This window comes from Nematolebias whitei, chromosome 13 (assembly GCF_014905685.2).
Source record: "Nematolebias whitei isolate Nwh7 chromosome 13, NemWhi1, whole genome shotgun sequence".
Classification (NCBI taxonomy): Eukaryota; Metazoa; Chordata; class Actinopteri; order Cyprinodontiformes; family Rivulidae; genus Nematolebias; species Nematolebias whitei.
This window is the reverse complement of record NC_056510.1, coordinates 23,326,282-23,340,455: the sequence shown is the minus strand read 5'-3', so window position 1 is coordinate 23,340,455 and position 14,174 is coordinate 23,326,282. Positions and strand designations below refer to the sequence as shown.

General features: G+C 40.8%; 1 protein-coding gene across 1 annotated transcript; it reads left to right on the top strand.

Annotated features, from left to right (window-relative positions):
- The first annotated feature begins 134 nt into the window (after positions 1-134).
- On the top strand, positions 135-9,726 carry fancb (FA complementation group B). The gene is made up of 8 exons (XM_037686484.1): positions 135-1,180; positions 1,270-1,425; positions 1,522-1,608; positions 1,787-1,915; positions 5,885-6,057; positions 6,616-7,037; positions 7,117-7,357; positions 9,223-9,726. The coding sequence occupies exons 1-8, from the start codon at positions 251-253 to the stop codon at positions 9,629-9,631; spliced, it is 2,547 nt and encodes an 848-aa protein (XP_037542412.1). The 5' UTR covers positions 135-250; the 3' UTR covers positions 9,632-9,726.
- Positions 9,727-14,174: the final 4,448 nt, after the last annotated feature.

Here is a 14,174-nt window from a genome sequence, read left to right as displayed (position 1 = left end):
TCATTATATTTGTTTACTAACTATTACCCACAATTCCCTTCGAGCGACAGGAAGCGTTCAGTGTCAGTTGGCGCGTTACTTGAGTGTACTAATCGTGTTTACGGAAAGGTGAATAACATTAGATTAAATTAAGTAGTTGTATTTTTTTTTCACACATGATATGTTTCGTGAAAATAGCCGCTAACAACTAGGCAGCAATGTAAGCTCAAACTCACGAAAGGAGAGAACCTGAAAGGAAAAGCGTTACATAATGGAGGGATTACTCTCGGACGATTTTGATCAAAATTCCCATCTCCTCTCACACGGCGGAAAGATAATCTCATTTAACTGCAAGCGAGATTCGGCCTTGAATGTCAGCGGAACTGGCGAGCTAATTTTCCGCAGTTTTTCCTTTGAACCTGAAGGCAACGCGTTCCTGAAGGCAGCATCAGAGGGAGCGGCTGTCATCAGCAGCAGGAAAGGAGCAGCTCAGGTGGACATTGTGAAATGTAAATGCGTCTTAGATGTTCAGAAGAGAGTTAGGACGCCGTGTATATTGGTGACAAAAAAGAGTGAGAGAGGAGAGAGGTTTCATTATTGTCTCCTCACTCTGAGCAGCTCAAACCAGCTGGAGCCCCGCATTGAGTTTAAACTCCCCTACCAAATGAAGGAGGGTGCCTACATCCTTAAGGGCCCTACAGTGCTGTGGGGACATGAAAACTCTGTGTTTTATACATCTCTCCATGCAGAAGGGGTTAGAAAGATACCCATTGACATCTCACACTGTATTTTTGGAGAACTTCCCATCTGCAAGGGGCACGGTTTTGCTCTTGGGCTGCAAAACCTTCCAGATCAGTTTTCAAAAAAGCAACCCACCAGCTCAACACTGTGCTATTTTCTAGAGGATGGACAAGTGTTTGATGGCGCCATGGTTTTACCTCGTCCGTATATTTGCATCACCCAGTGCATGCTGGTCCTCTCGGCTGAAAGGCAAGGCAACGTGCTGAAATGTGCTGCGATTGCAGCAACTTCATATAAGCAGCTCGTTTATTTTGAGAATGGGATTGCAAAAGACGCATGTCAGCTACCTCATGACCACGCTGAAGATATTCAGGTGATGGACGCAGGAAGGAATGGCTGCCTGTTTGTGATCTTCTTCAAACAAGGGGATGTTTGTGCTGTGTGGAAAGAAACATTTCAGGTGTGTGCAATCTGTTGGGTTCAATTACATGTTGAACAACTGTTTTTTTTAATGCTTGTCGCTGTTTTAACATGTCCGTTTCTTTCCAGATAGCTTCCCTTTGGTCAGGCGTCAGTTCTGTTCACGTGGATGACTTCATGGGATACGGAACAGACCAGATGCTGCTGCTTTTTAAGGATCAAGGAGTAGCAAGACAACCACTGGAAAAATTCCTCCTCACTGACCTTTGTGGTATTTCCTACTCCGTAAGTCCAAACCTTTATTCATCATGATCCAGAACCTGCTACTTCATATAATTCAATTTACAAAAAGCACCAGGATTAATTCAAACTACGTTTTAGCGTGGTCAAGACTCTGAAGCACAAAAGACAGCCCCGTCTCCGCAAGAAAACCATCTCATGCTCCAAGCTTTAGAATCCAGGTTACAGGTGAGCCTTTAATACACAACAGTGTGAAAACACTTTTTTTATTTTAAGGTTACATTTAATGCACGTAATAATTAAATGTCAGTCACTATTTACTGTATGAGATGCGCACCTCTTGAAACAGACCTCCGTTCAGCCGCTCAATATGTGCGCTGCCACTCAAATGGTATTTGTAATTTAGAGTGGATTGATCGTCCTTCAAGAGCTTCAAAGAGACGTGAGAGTGAAGGACAGAGTCGTGCAGCAGTCTATCCAAGTCCTCACTGATGTGCTTTCAGGCAGAGAGGCGGTTCTCACCCAGCATGAGCAGGTACACTGTTCATGTTCCTGTTAAATGATCAAATGCTGCTTGATGTGTTATGTTGTCTTACTAACTACTCTATGAAAAATTTTTTAAGTACCGGTGCTCACTTTATACTTCCGCTGCAGCACATTTCACATCCATACTTTACTTCTTTTTTTTTTCACGAACATGGATTACAAAAAACAAACAGTAGTGGTTTCTATGGGTGCATTAATCACAATAAATTACAGTGTTGGCCCTTGATGTGAGAACTGCTCTGTGTGTGAGGATAATCTTCTCATGCTGAGCAGTTCTCGGCTCAAACTCACCAAAGCTTTGAGTTTAAACCCTCATAGTGAATCAAGGACATTGTGTACTTCCTTCAGTGCCCATCGTTGGTGGGGAGTTGTGGGAACAAGAGTCTTAGATGTTTCTAGTAGCAGGTGGGGTTCAGACATGTTGAAATCTCATGTTTTATAAAGGTTTTCCATACCCACTGGCAGGTTTTTGTTCTTGGGTTGCAAAATGTTTTGGAACTGTTTCAGAACAGTTCTTAAATAACTTATTGGCCAGAACAAAATATAAGACAATACATCAAATAATCATCTTACTGAACTGACTGTCTGAGGGAAATGTAAGTTTATTGATATAATTGTTTCATTGTTAACAGTATTATCAGAAACCATGTTTTTAAAAATCCTGCATACCCAGAATGGACAAGTATTAAAGCCCAGTATGATTTTATCTCATAGTTATACTTGTATCTCAGTCTTGCACAATATATTTTGGACTACTTCTCCTCAAAGACAGGTATTTGTTCCTGGGTTGCTAAACCTTTTGACTGTACATATGGCTTTGAAGATCCAGTATATTTGTCCAACTATTAGGATTTATTTTGACTTGATAAAAATTTAATTTGAACTTAAAAAAAAAAAAAATTGCATTAAAAAGTATTAAGAGGTAATAAAACCTCTTTATTTTTGATAGTTCTGCACCACCAGTGTACTCTACACATTGAACATGTTAAATCAAACAGAGTGATTTGCGCTTTATCTTTGGGACACTAAACAAATTGTGAATAAAAACTGAATGCAATGATGTGGAGGTGCCAGCATCTAATATTTTATTCAGAATAAAACACAAATCACAGATCAAAAGTTTAAACTGAGAGAATGTATCATTTTAAGGGAAAAATCTGTTGTTTGCAAATTTCATGGCGTCAACAAATCCCCAAAAAGTTGGGACAAGTCCATTTTTACCGCTGTGTGGCATCCCCCCTTCTTCTTACAACACTCAACAGACGTCTGGGGACAGAGGAGACCAGTTTCTCAAGTTTAGAAATAGGAATGCTCTCCCATTCATGTCTAATACAGGCCTCTAACTGTTCAATCGTCTTGGGCCTTCTTTGTCGCACCTTCCTCTTTATGATGCGCCAAATGTTCTCTATAGGTGAAAGATCTGGACTGCAGGCTGGCCATTTCAGTACCCGGATCCTTCTCCTACGTAGCCATGATGTTGTGATTGCTGCAGAATGTGGTCTGGCATTATCGTGTTGAAAAATGCAGGGTCTTCCCTGAAAGAGATGACGTCTAGATGGGAGCATATGTTGTTCTAGAACCTGAACATAGTTCTCTGCATTAATGGTGCCTTTCCAGACATGCAAGCTGCCCATGCCACAAGCGCTCATGCAACCCCATACCATCAGTGATGCAGGCTTCTGAACGGAGCGTTGATAACAACTTGGGCTATCCTTGTCCTCTCTGGTCCGGATGACATGGCGTCCCAGTGTTCCATAAAGAACTTCAAATCGTGACTCATCTGACCACAGAAGAGTCTTCCATTTTGTCACACTCCATTTTAAATGACCCCTGGCCCAGTGCAAACGTCTGAGCTTGTGGAGCTTGCTTAGAAATGGCTTCCTCTTTGCACTGTAGAGTTTCAGCTGGCAACGGCAGATGGCACGGTGGATTGTGTTCACTGACAATGCTTTCTGGAAGTATTCCTGAGCCCATTCTGTTATTTCCTTGACAGTGGCATTCCTGTTTGAGGTGCAGTGACGTTTAAGGGCCCAGAGATCACGAGCATCCAGTAGAGTTTTACGGCCTTGACCCTTACGCACAGCGATTGTTCCAGATTCTCTTAATCTTTTGATGATGTTATGCACGGTTGATGATGATAACTTAAAAGTCTTTGCTATTTTACGCTAACACCATTCTGGTATTGTTGCACTATCTTTCTGCGCAACAATGGTGGAATTGGTGATCCTCTGACCATCTTATCTTCTGAGAGACACTGACACTCTGAGAAGCTCTTTTTAAACCCAATCATGTTGTCAACTGACCTAATTAGTGTTAATTGGTCTTCCAGCTGTCCGTTATATGCTCAATATCCCTTTTCCAGCCACTTATTGCTTCTTGTCCCAACTTTTTGGGGATTTGTTGACACTGTGAAATTTTGAATCAACATATTTTTCCTTTAAAATGTTACATTTACTCAGATTAAACTTTTGATCTGTCATCTATGTTATATTACGAATAAAATATTGACATTTGCCATCTCCACATCATTGCATTCAGTTTTTATTCACAATTTGTTTAGTGTCCCAACTTTTTTGGAATCTGGTTTGTATTAAGTCAAAACAACATATTTAATTAATGCTGTTGGAAAGCAATATGAAGTTGTGAAAACAAAAATGTGATTTTATCCATATTTAGGTCATTCTGTCCCCTCAACTCTCCATGTTTCCGTTTCTGCTGCTCTCTTGTGATAATCACCATGAAGAAAACTTCTTCTCATTAGCTCCTTTGCTCTGGCGGTAAAAACACTTCCTCATGAGATCCGCTGGAAAAACCTGGTTCCTTTCAACTTTGAATTGAGAAAACTCCTCACACGAAGCCAAACATCTTCAAGCATAAAAACAAAGTTGCCTTCGATTGTACGGATTAGTCCTACTCCACAAAACATTTACGTTTTGCAGTCTTGCTTATTAATCTTTGATACAACAATAGAAATTTGTTTCATGCTGTTGTTGGCGGACATATTGTGACCTTCTGTACGTCTGCAAACTTTCTCTTGTCCCGCACATAACTTCTGATCCACTCAACATAATTTAACAAAGCTTCATACACATATGCATCATCACCAGATGGAGCATTGCACACACTTTACATCACCCCAGCTTCAAGATCAAGGTCATAATTCAAGGTCAAACATTACACAAGTTCTTTGCTTGTCCGTACCATAGCTATAGATTGCTGTATAATAGTTTGTTGCTGGACATAATGTGCCATATGTGGTACTCATTGTTCTTTTTATTGTCATATAACAAGCAGTAATGGTTTAATTTAGCAAACCTAAATTAATTATTTTTATGTTATGTAAACATATTTCTCTTTAGTCAGTCAAATGCATCCGTTTTTGGCTCCTAAATGCAAACGTACAGTTCTTGTTCTCGACAGCGATGCTACCTGAATTGAGATCGGAACAAACGAGCGTGTGACGTTTTGTGTTTGCGCATTTTTCGGTCAAGAAGAAAGTAGCACGAGGATTCTGAAATGGATGATCAGGCGGAGACGTTTGTGTTTGTGTCACCAGATAATCTGACTTCCATCCCAGAACAGATCTAACACGTTTCTGTATTTGTAATTTCTATTTTAGCGTAATTGTCTAGAGGTATATGATGATAACTCTCTGTCACGCTTATCTTATGTTTAGTTGAAAACAACACAATGTGTTTATACAACATTCATACAACTGATGTAAAAGATGGCATCAGAGATACAGCAGACATTTTCACAGGGAGCCTTTTTGAAACGCACAACAGATTTACGTTCTTTCAACCACAAGTACCGCAGAAACATTTCTATATTCTGAATAGCATGAATTAGTGTACTGCGCCTAAATGCCAATTTGAAATGTGTGACATAAATTGCTGCTGTTGCCAGCGGTGTCGCCCGCTTGTCATTGCTGATTATCATCTTTGCGCTCTCTGACTAGGAAGGCCTTGTTGCTCTGTGGGACAGCAACGACGAGTTGAAAGACGAGACTCCGGATGACGGGATGGAAGACTCGCCAGCCGCGTCTTCAAAACCCCAAATCGACGAGCTCTGGCATCGCTTCACCGAGGACCGGATGGTTGTAGGAGTGATACTAACTGCTGAGAGTGCAGTGTAAAAAAACCAAAACACATTTACATTTTTATTGATGCATACTGTGTATGTTTGAACATGTAAACAGAGGTTTTAGCATAAATGTAATCAACACCAGCTAAATATAACACTTATGTGAAAGTACTTTCAAGCTGTCGTAACTGCTGCAGATTTACCTGAGCTACAATGTTTAGCTGATCTGAGCCCTAAGCTTCAATTCAGATGCGACTTGACAAGGTTGTCACCATAGCAGCAAGTTTTTAATAACCCTCAAAGCTCCTGATGAGGGAACAAGCAGCTCACTCGATTCCTCCGTCCACCTGTTCCTGTTTTTTAATTTGAGAACATGTGGAGGAAAACCACTTTTGACGTTTCCGCCTCAGGCGCCGCCGTATTCCTGTTTTGATTGCCGCTCTTTTCCAGCTGATGTAACTTCACCACCTGGATATGTTGGTGTTAATCAGCACACAAGCTGTCCTACATTCACACACCGCGTCTAGTTTTGTGTTTAATTTCCAGTTTGATTATCCACTATCCGTGTGATCTGTGATAGTTGATGATGTGTTATTTTTGTTCCAGACCAGCGACCGGTGTGAGCTTATCCCTCCTGACAGAGACGGGCCAGAGCTCAGCGCCTGCGGTAATTCAGACCCAGAGCCAAGCGTTCTGGCTCCCTGCGCTCCGCCCCTCGACGCCGTCCCTCTCCTCCTCCACATCTGCCTTTGCGTTCTCGGCGCCCGCAGCCAAAAGAAGCAGGCAGCACATCGCCAGCGATGATCTCCACGCATGCAGACTGGCCGTGACTGCGATGACCGAGCTGGCACCACTGCTGACCTCTGGCTGTGTCAAGTGCCGTGTCATGCTCCATTACGTGCAGAAAGCAGATGCTTTGTCCCCTGTGAGCAAACCAACACCAGTCGTGCTGCACTGTGGTCAAGTTTCTGTAGATATTCATAATGTTCTCCAAAACCCCCTGCTGAAAACCCCACAATTAAAAACGGGTAAAAATCACAGAAACTCACAATTTGAGACATAAATCCTTATGCATAAATACTCATTATCCGTTTTTTTCTTGCTTAGATGAGGTTAGAGAGGACCTGCTGAGTCTACTGACAGTGTTGGACCGCTGGATCTTACATATAGACTCTCCTGATTACAGTTTGGGTGATGTGGATGGCTGGATCCAGAACAGAGTGGGCTGTCAGAAGGTAGAAGTGAGCCCTCAGTATCTGTTACTGGACTCTCCAGGACCATTTGCTGCGATGCTGCTGCAATGGCATCAAATAACCCCTTTCCAAGGAGAATTAACCATCTACTCCAGGTAAACCAATCTCAGTTGTTGATACAAGTTAGAATCAGAGTAAACTTTATTATCATTGCACCGTAGTACAGTACAGTGAGATTATGTTCGTACAGTCCGAAAGATGGGCGGAGTGCACGTTGCTGCTGCTCCTAAGAGCGCACCCCCCTTATTATTTAGATAGAAAAGGGGAAATGCCATGAGGAGGGGATAGTGGTATTACAAAAAAGATCTCTTCACACCTTGTCCTTATCAGGACATGATTTAAGACATCAAAAATCTTTACCAGCAAGCACATTTATCGACACGTTACATATGCATTTGATGACAAGACGTGAGATTTGTCCATGAAGCTCTTCCAGATAGCACCATAGTCCTGATAAGATTGTTGGTGTCAGCCAGTACAGTTCTGATAAGCGTTCACAGAAGTTCTCGGTGGGGGGTTGCGGATAGAGCAGAGCTTTTTTAGTTTATACATATCCCAGGAGAAATGTGATAAGTTGGCCTGCTTCAAGGCTGAACGAGGGAGTCAGATAAGCCACAGTTGTTAATTTTATTTTATTTTTTTCAGGTACTGTTATTTCTTGTCACCCTTGAGTTCTGCTGGCACTTTCGACCCAAAATGGCCAGATTTGTGGGCATTCCACTGGTCTGTGCTTATTAGCTCCCTCCAAGGTCGTCCCCAACACGCTGGCGAGTCCCAGAAGCTGCAAGAGGCCTGCGATTCTCACAAATCGCTTCCATCTTATGGCTGAGCTCGAAAATCAGCAGGTTTTGAGTACTCGGAGCACGAACCAAACCTTCACATACGCTCGGCAGCTTTGCCATGGCCGAAACTGCTGCCGCCATCTTCTTTAATAGCCGATAACATATCTAGGTATACGCCGGTGCCAGAAAGCAGAAACCCTGCTATCATGATTTCAATACATCTTCTGCGTCCTCCTGAGACAATACGGAAAGGCACATCAAGTTCCAACGGATCCATGACGTACCCTGCCGCGTGCATCTCAGCAGGGCATGAGGGCTCTCCAGGACCATGTCGCTTTGTTGAAAATTTTTGTATAAACTGCGTTGAAAGTCCAGCTGACCAGATCCGTAACAGTAGTTTAGGATTTGGTAGATGTGTAAATAGAAGCTCCGTTACACTAGACAAAAGAATAGATGGATAGATCTTTTATGACTTCAGAGTTGAAAACTTTTGTTTATTTTTGGGACAGTTTTGAGTTTTATCTATGATTAGTTGATACATAGGGAGGAAATATTTTGAAATCTTAAGCGTTTATGTGCAGACAATATTACAAAGAACTGCGTCCACTTAGAAAAAGTATGTTGTAGCAACATTAGTAGGTTCTCCACTACACACACTAATTTAATGAGACTTTGCATTTGATTTTTATGTTCTGCAAAACGAATCATCTTTTATATTTCAAGAAAACTGGTTCTTATGAGCTGAAATGTTACATGCTGCTAGTTTGACGATCGTTTAATCCAGAAAAAAAAAGATTTCCTGTTGAGTTACCCTCTTAAAGAAATGTCACTCCTCAGTGTATTGAATTATGCAGTTTTATTCAAAAGCGAAGGAAAAGGTAGAAAAGGGTGGGCACTGCTGAATTTCCATAAACAGATGGAGAGTTGACAGGACTTTGAAGCTGGCTAAGGCGTACATCTACATGATATTTCCCTGAATATCAAAGAGATTAGGCTTCTCTGGCAAGCAGAGCACTTAAAGTTACAAATCCTGCAAATCAATTTTAAATGGGCAGGTCGTTGTGAGTCTGCTGACAAATGACAAAATAGATGAAGACTTCGCAAAGTTTTTTAAAATCCATTCCAGCATGCATTATGTAATGGCATATAAAATCTGTCTCTCTGCGCTTTCTTCGCAGCCATGTACAAATGCTCCAGTTCTTGGACTCGCTGCTGGTGTTCCTCCCTGCGTCCTGCTCCATCCGGCCTGTCAAAAGCACGAGAAGTCAGAGCGCAGCTCAGGTGTTCGCCTTGGCTCTGGAAGACGAAGTGCTGTCGCTCAGAGAGCACGTGTCGTTGCTTGTGCGTGAAAAAAAGGAGGAGAGCGAGGGGCGAGCTGAACCTGAGGAGCCTCCTGAGCCGGGCTCCGTGGAGGGGCTGCAGAGGTGTAGAGAGGCGTGGCAGCGGGACGTGGAGAGGAGCAGGAAAAGGCTGAGTTCGTGGGTAGATGTTGGGAAGTATCGCGAGATGATCCGAACCTTTTTTGATGTCCAGATGAACGGAGATTTGGCAGCTCTCTTATATACTCAAAGGACTTTGTTCAGCTAACGTGAGATAACTTTAAAAAAAAAAAAAAAAATCTGTAAACACTGCAAAGCATATTTTCTTAGTTTGTGAACTTGCCAAATAAATACCGTTCTTCTGCACCGAGGTCCTGCCTGGTTGTGTACACTTACTCAGACGTCCTCTTGGGGTTTACCTCTGTCTCTTTTTGTTGAAAGATCAGTCCATGTCTGATGAACCACCTCCTGGGATTCCCAGTCTTAATCCAAACCAACTATATTGTGTCATTTCATGTCCCTTCAGACCTCGTGTGTTCATATAACTAACATCTGTGTGCTCTTCTGCAGGAGACAGTTTGGGGTAGAAGTTATGGCAGCGCAGCATCTCTCCTTAAAAGCTTTCAGTTTTTTGTTCCCTCAGCGGTCCAGGTATTTTACTCTCAACTGGTTTAGAGGGGACAGAAGAAAGTGTCGGTGTGTTTTGGATAACTTTCAAACTGTGATTGGTCTAAAGAGAAGTGCTTTTTTAAATTTGCATTTTATTTGACTGCTCTTTGGTCAGTGTGAGGTTCCGTTGGTCTTCCTGTTTCGAGTCTCCTGAAATAGTTTTTCAAAAAGTTCCCTGGGTAAAACTTGTTGCGCCTCTTTAGAATTATAATTCTGCTCGTCATTACTACGGTACAGAAGTGGACAATCTGCTTTAGTTAAACTGAGCTCCAGTTTTCAGCCTTAAAGGGATCTGGAAAACATCAACACTATCTTACCTGTCTTAGATGGCTTTTTGAATGATCTTGAATTCTCAGAAATAGACTTTTGTTGTGTTCCATTTATCTCCGAATTCTGATCTGACTTTCTCCAGGGACATTTCATTAGATTTTTTTTTTTCATTTATGACTATTAAGGAAAAATAGAACGTTTTATTTTAACTTGACTGACACATTTTTAGCTATTGCAAGTGGGGCCAAGGCTAAAGTGCTTTGCTGCCTTCCTAAAGCAACTTCATGGATTAAAGTTCTCCATCGTTGAAAAGGATGTCTGTCATTTTGAACGTGGTCAGGTCGGATTTCTGTCATCTATAAAAATGAGTAGGGGGGAAAAAAAAACGTGTTTTGATGTGGTCTTTGTTAAACCATCCAATCTAATGATGATACAGGGCTCAACCAGACGCTGCTTTCAACCAGTAAAGAACCAGAGCCACACTTTGACCAGAGCAGAGCAGGTCATGTTCTATGGTGAGCAGCAGGTGAAAGCTCACCTGCAGCAAGTCAAAGAAGGCACCACACTGCCCTAACAGAACCGCCCGCCTTCCCATGAAGGTGAAGGCGTAATAAATTATTAAATGTTTGTGTTCGTTAATGACCAATTCGCTGCAGACAAGGGAGATGCCAGAACTGAAACCCCTCCTGCACCACACCCCGACCTCCCGGGATATTTGTATCTAACTTTGTATTAAACGTTAATCTGTTCAGAGCGTCGTCATCGTACAGATGTGCAGCCTGTGCGTTTGACCGAACTCTGGGTCTGAGAGAGAGCTTGATAGAGACGTGCACTGCTGCAGGAGCGCACGGCCTGTTGAGTTTCTGTCATAGTGAGAGAGGCTGTGTCTGCTCTTTAGTATTTCTAAAAATCATGTTAAAGCTAAAAGACAAATATTTATGTGCCCCAGATGTGCGTCTGTTTCACTTTAACCCCCCTCCCCCCAACTCACAAGTTCACTGTAAGAGCAGTTTCAGGTGTTTGTAGTTTATCATAAATATCTAGAAATTATTACTACATGATATTATAGTACAGCATTAACAAGGTGTAGCTGTTTGGTTGAGCTAAACTTTATTATCTGTAGAAACCTACTGAGAGGTGACTGTACTGTCATAAATGTAATTTAATAAATGATCAAATGTGAAAATAAATAGTATTAAATGACTAGATGAGCTGACATGCTGTAAATTTAATCCCTTTGAATGAAATAATCATCTTCGGGGAGAAATACGTCAGTCTAGATAATAAAAAAATATTTTAGGATGGTTTATCCTCTGCAAAAGACTTTTTGTGTTATAGTGTTTTAAAATATAATGGATAACCCCTTTAAAAGTTAACTACAGAAAAGTTGTTGAACCTCTCTTCCTTAAGAATGATGGTCTTGATGGTGCTTCATTAGAGAACACTATACTGGGTACATTTACTAAGGTCAAGTATACGCTATACTGTGTATGTTTACTAACTAAAATCTAGGTGTAGAAAAAATTTCAGTCAAAATATTTTATTCTGCTTTAATCCGTGCAACTTCAATCTCAAAAGCTTTTTTAGTGGTTCCTGCAAACGCTCTTTTGGAAATATTTGCGTTTCCATCAGTTTTGCATGACTCAAGTATTCTGGCAGAATTTTTTAAATATTCCTGCTGGAAGTGGTAGCTGCTGCTTTGCATTTACAAAAAAACAGCATACCGTGTAAATAACAGTGTAATGTTAAGTAACGCTGTGATGTGAAAGTATTCAAGGTTTTTAAAGTAGTATTTGTATGCTTTTAAAACTGAAGTTTTAATGCCGTGTTCTTGGATGCCCTCAGTAGCTATTTCTCTAAACTGAGGTCATTTAAAGTGCTACCTACAACAGATATTAAAAAAACGTTGAGATCAAAATCTCTTATCGAAGAGTGACTTGGCGAAGAGGTCTGCAGCTCACATCATAAAAGAATAAAACATTTAACCATAGAGGATAAAACAGTGTTATAACCTATATTGTCTATACTTTTCCACAAAGTCCCACTTAAACACCACCTCCCAATATTTAACAGTTAACTAATTTGCTGATTTTGACTTTGCAAACCAATTAATGAGCAGTTTTCCTGCTTCTTCTTTAATCTCACACCATCAAAAAGCACCCCTAGCCTATTTTTTTTAATTAGCTGTGATGCAGTCACCTCTGTCATTTACGTAGCTGGAGCAAAGTTTTGAGTTCTCTTCAGTAAACAACAGAAAATGACCAGGGGGTTGGAAATGAATCATACATGAAAAATAAATTCAATTGTACTGGTGTTTCCTTAGTGTACGAACTGCCAACCAAACACAAAGAGGTGGTTTGTCATTCCGATACAGTCCGTTGATATCTATTCAGTCTGAGGTGTGAAAGAACACCGTGGGGGGGTTTAACCTGCTGAAGCCTCATCTTAAAGACATGGTGGCTGAAAAATGTTGCCACTCTTCAGAATCATCTCAGACACTAAGAAAATATGCTCAACACCCCATCTGGTATTATTAATGTCAGTTTAGGTTAAAACGAGTGGTTGTTTTTTTCTCGCTTCTGTGAAAAGTGAGCAGGTGGAAAGCAAAATATCTCCTGGATTATTGGATTTAATTATTTGATGAAACTCAAAAGGTCTTGGTTGATCTTTTATAAAGATTAACTTTTTGAATCGACCTGATAGCTTCCTCTGCGTTACATAACCTTAGTGAACACAAAAAATATTAGAACTCAGTCATTTTTACAGATATTGACCTAAAATTTGGTGTGGCAGTAACTGAGCATCATCCCCAACAAGAAGGAGAAGAAAGAAGAGTTCTACTAAGTCGGACAACATCTTGTTTAGGAGTCTGGTGTGAAAAATGATGGATTTCTTCAAGGACTACCGTATTTGCCGTCGTACACGTCGCACCGCTGTATAAGTTGCATCGGTCCAAATCTGTCTAATAAAGTGGGAAAAAAAAATACGTTGCTTCACCGTATAAGTCGTGTCACGCTTGTTATGCGTCACCGCTGACAGCCTGGAAATGTGGGCCGGCGTTATGCCATAAATCAAATGGCGGTCCCGGGAGCGTGCACGAGAGGACTTTAACAAGAATTTAACAAGATTAACACTTAAAACAATTATTTGTTTGCTCAAAATTATAGTAAAGGTGTGTCTCAGTTGAACTTTTCCTTAATAAATGCACTTTGACGGTCATTTCACTTTTGCTCAGGCAAAATGCAGCTGATTTGACATTTGCTCCATGTTCCGGAGCGAGACGAAGGTGGCTCTGTATGGCAAGCCAAGTGTCTCATCAATAGCCACTTTTACCTATTAATGAAACATTTGGCTTGCCATATACGTCAAAGGCCCTCTAGTGGCTGAAAATGGTAGTGTTCAATATTTTCCATATCAGAATGAATGAAATCGTCAGATCTCAGCCAAAAATTGGGTTATGAATATGGGGAAAAACACAAGTACGTCACTTTGTTGTCTAAGTCGTAGGCACGCTAATTTATGAAAAAACCTGTGACTTATACCGCAAAAAATACGGCACTTTCATAGAATCTGTATTAAAATGCACAGTTTTGCCTCTATGGTGACAATTAAACAAAACTTACCAAAAAACACAAAACAGTTGTTTTATAATAAAAATCTTTTTTTTTTAATCTGCTTAATAAATTACAGCAAGTTTAAATACACATTTTATTTTTAACTATTTTTTCAGACATTTGATTAAGACAAAAAGTGTCTCACAAAAAGCCTCTTATCCTTTATAATTTTTGACTAACTTTCTGTCTTCATTGTTCATTTGTGATACAAATGCCATCAATTTGTCTAACAAACAAAAAATATTTTTAACGCATCTA

Excerpts from the sequence above, each read along its gene's own strand:
- fancb (XM_037686484.1), top strand. The coding sequence starts at position 251 with ATGGAGGGATTACTCTCGGACGATTTTGATCAAAATTCCCATCTCCTC. Across the intron at positions 1,426-1,521 it reads TTTGTGGTATTTCCTACTCC|CGTGGTCAAGACTCTGAAGC; the intron begins GTAAGTCCAAAC and ends ACTACGTTTTAG. Across the intron at positions 7,358-9,222 it reads GAATTAACCATCTACTCCAG|CCATGTACAAATGCTCCAGT; the intron begins GTAAACCAATCT and ends CTTTCTTCGCAG.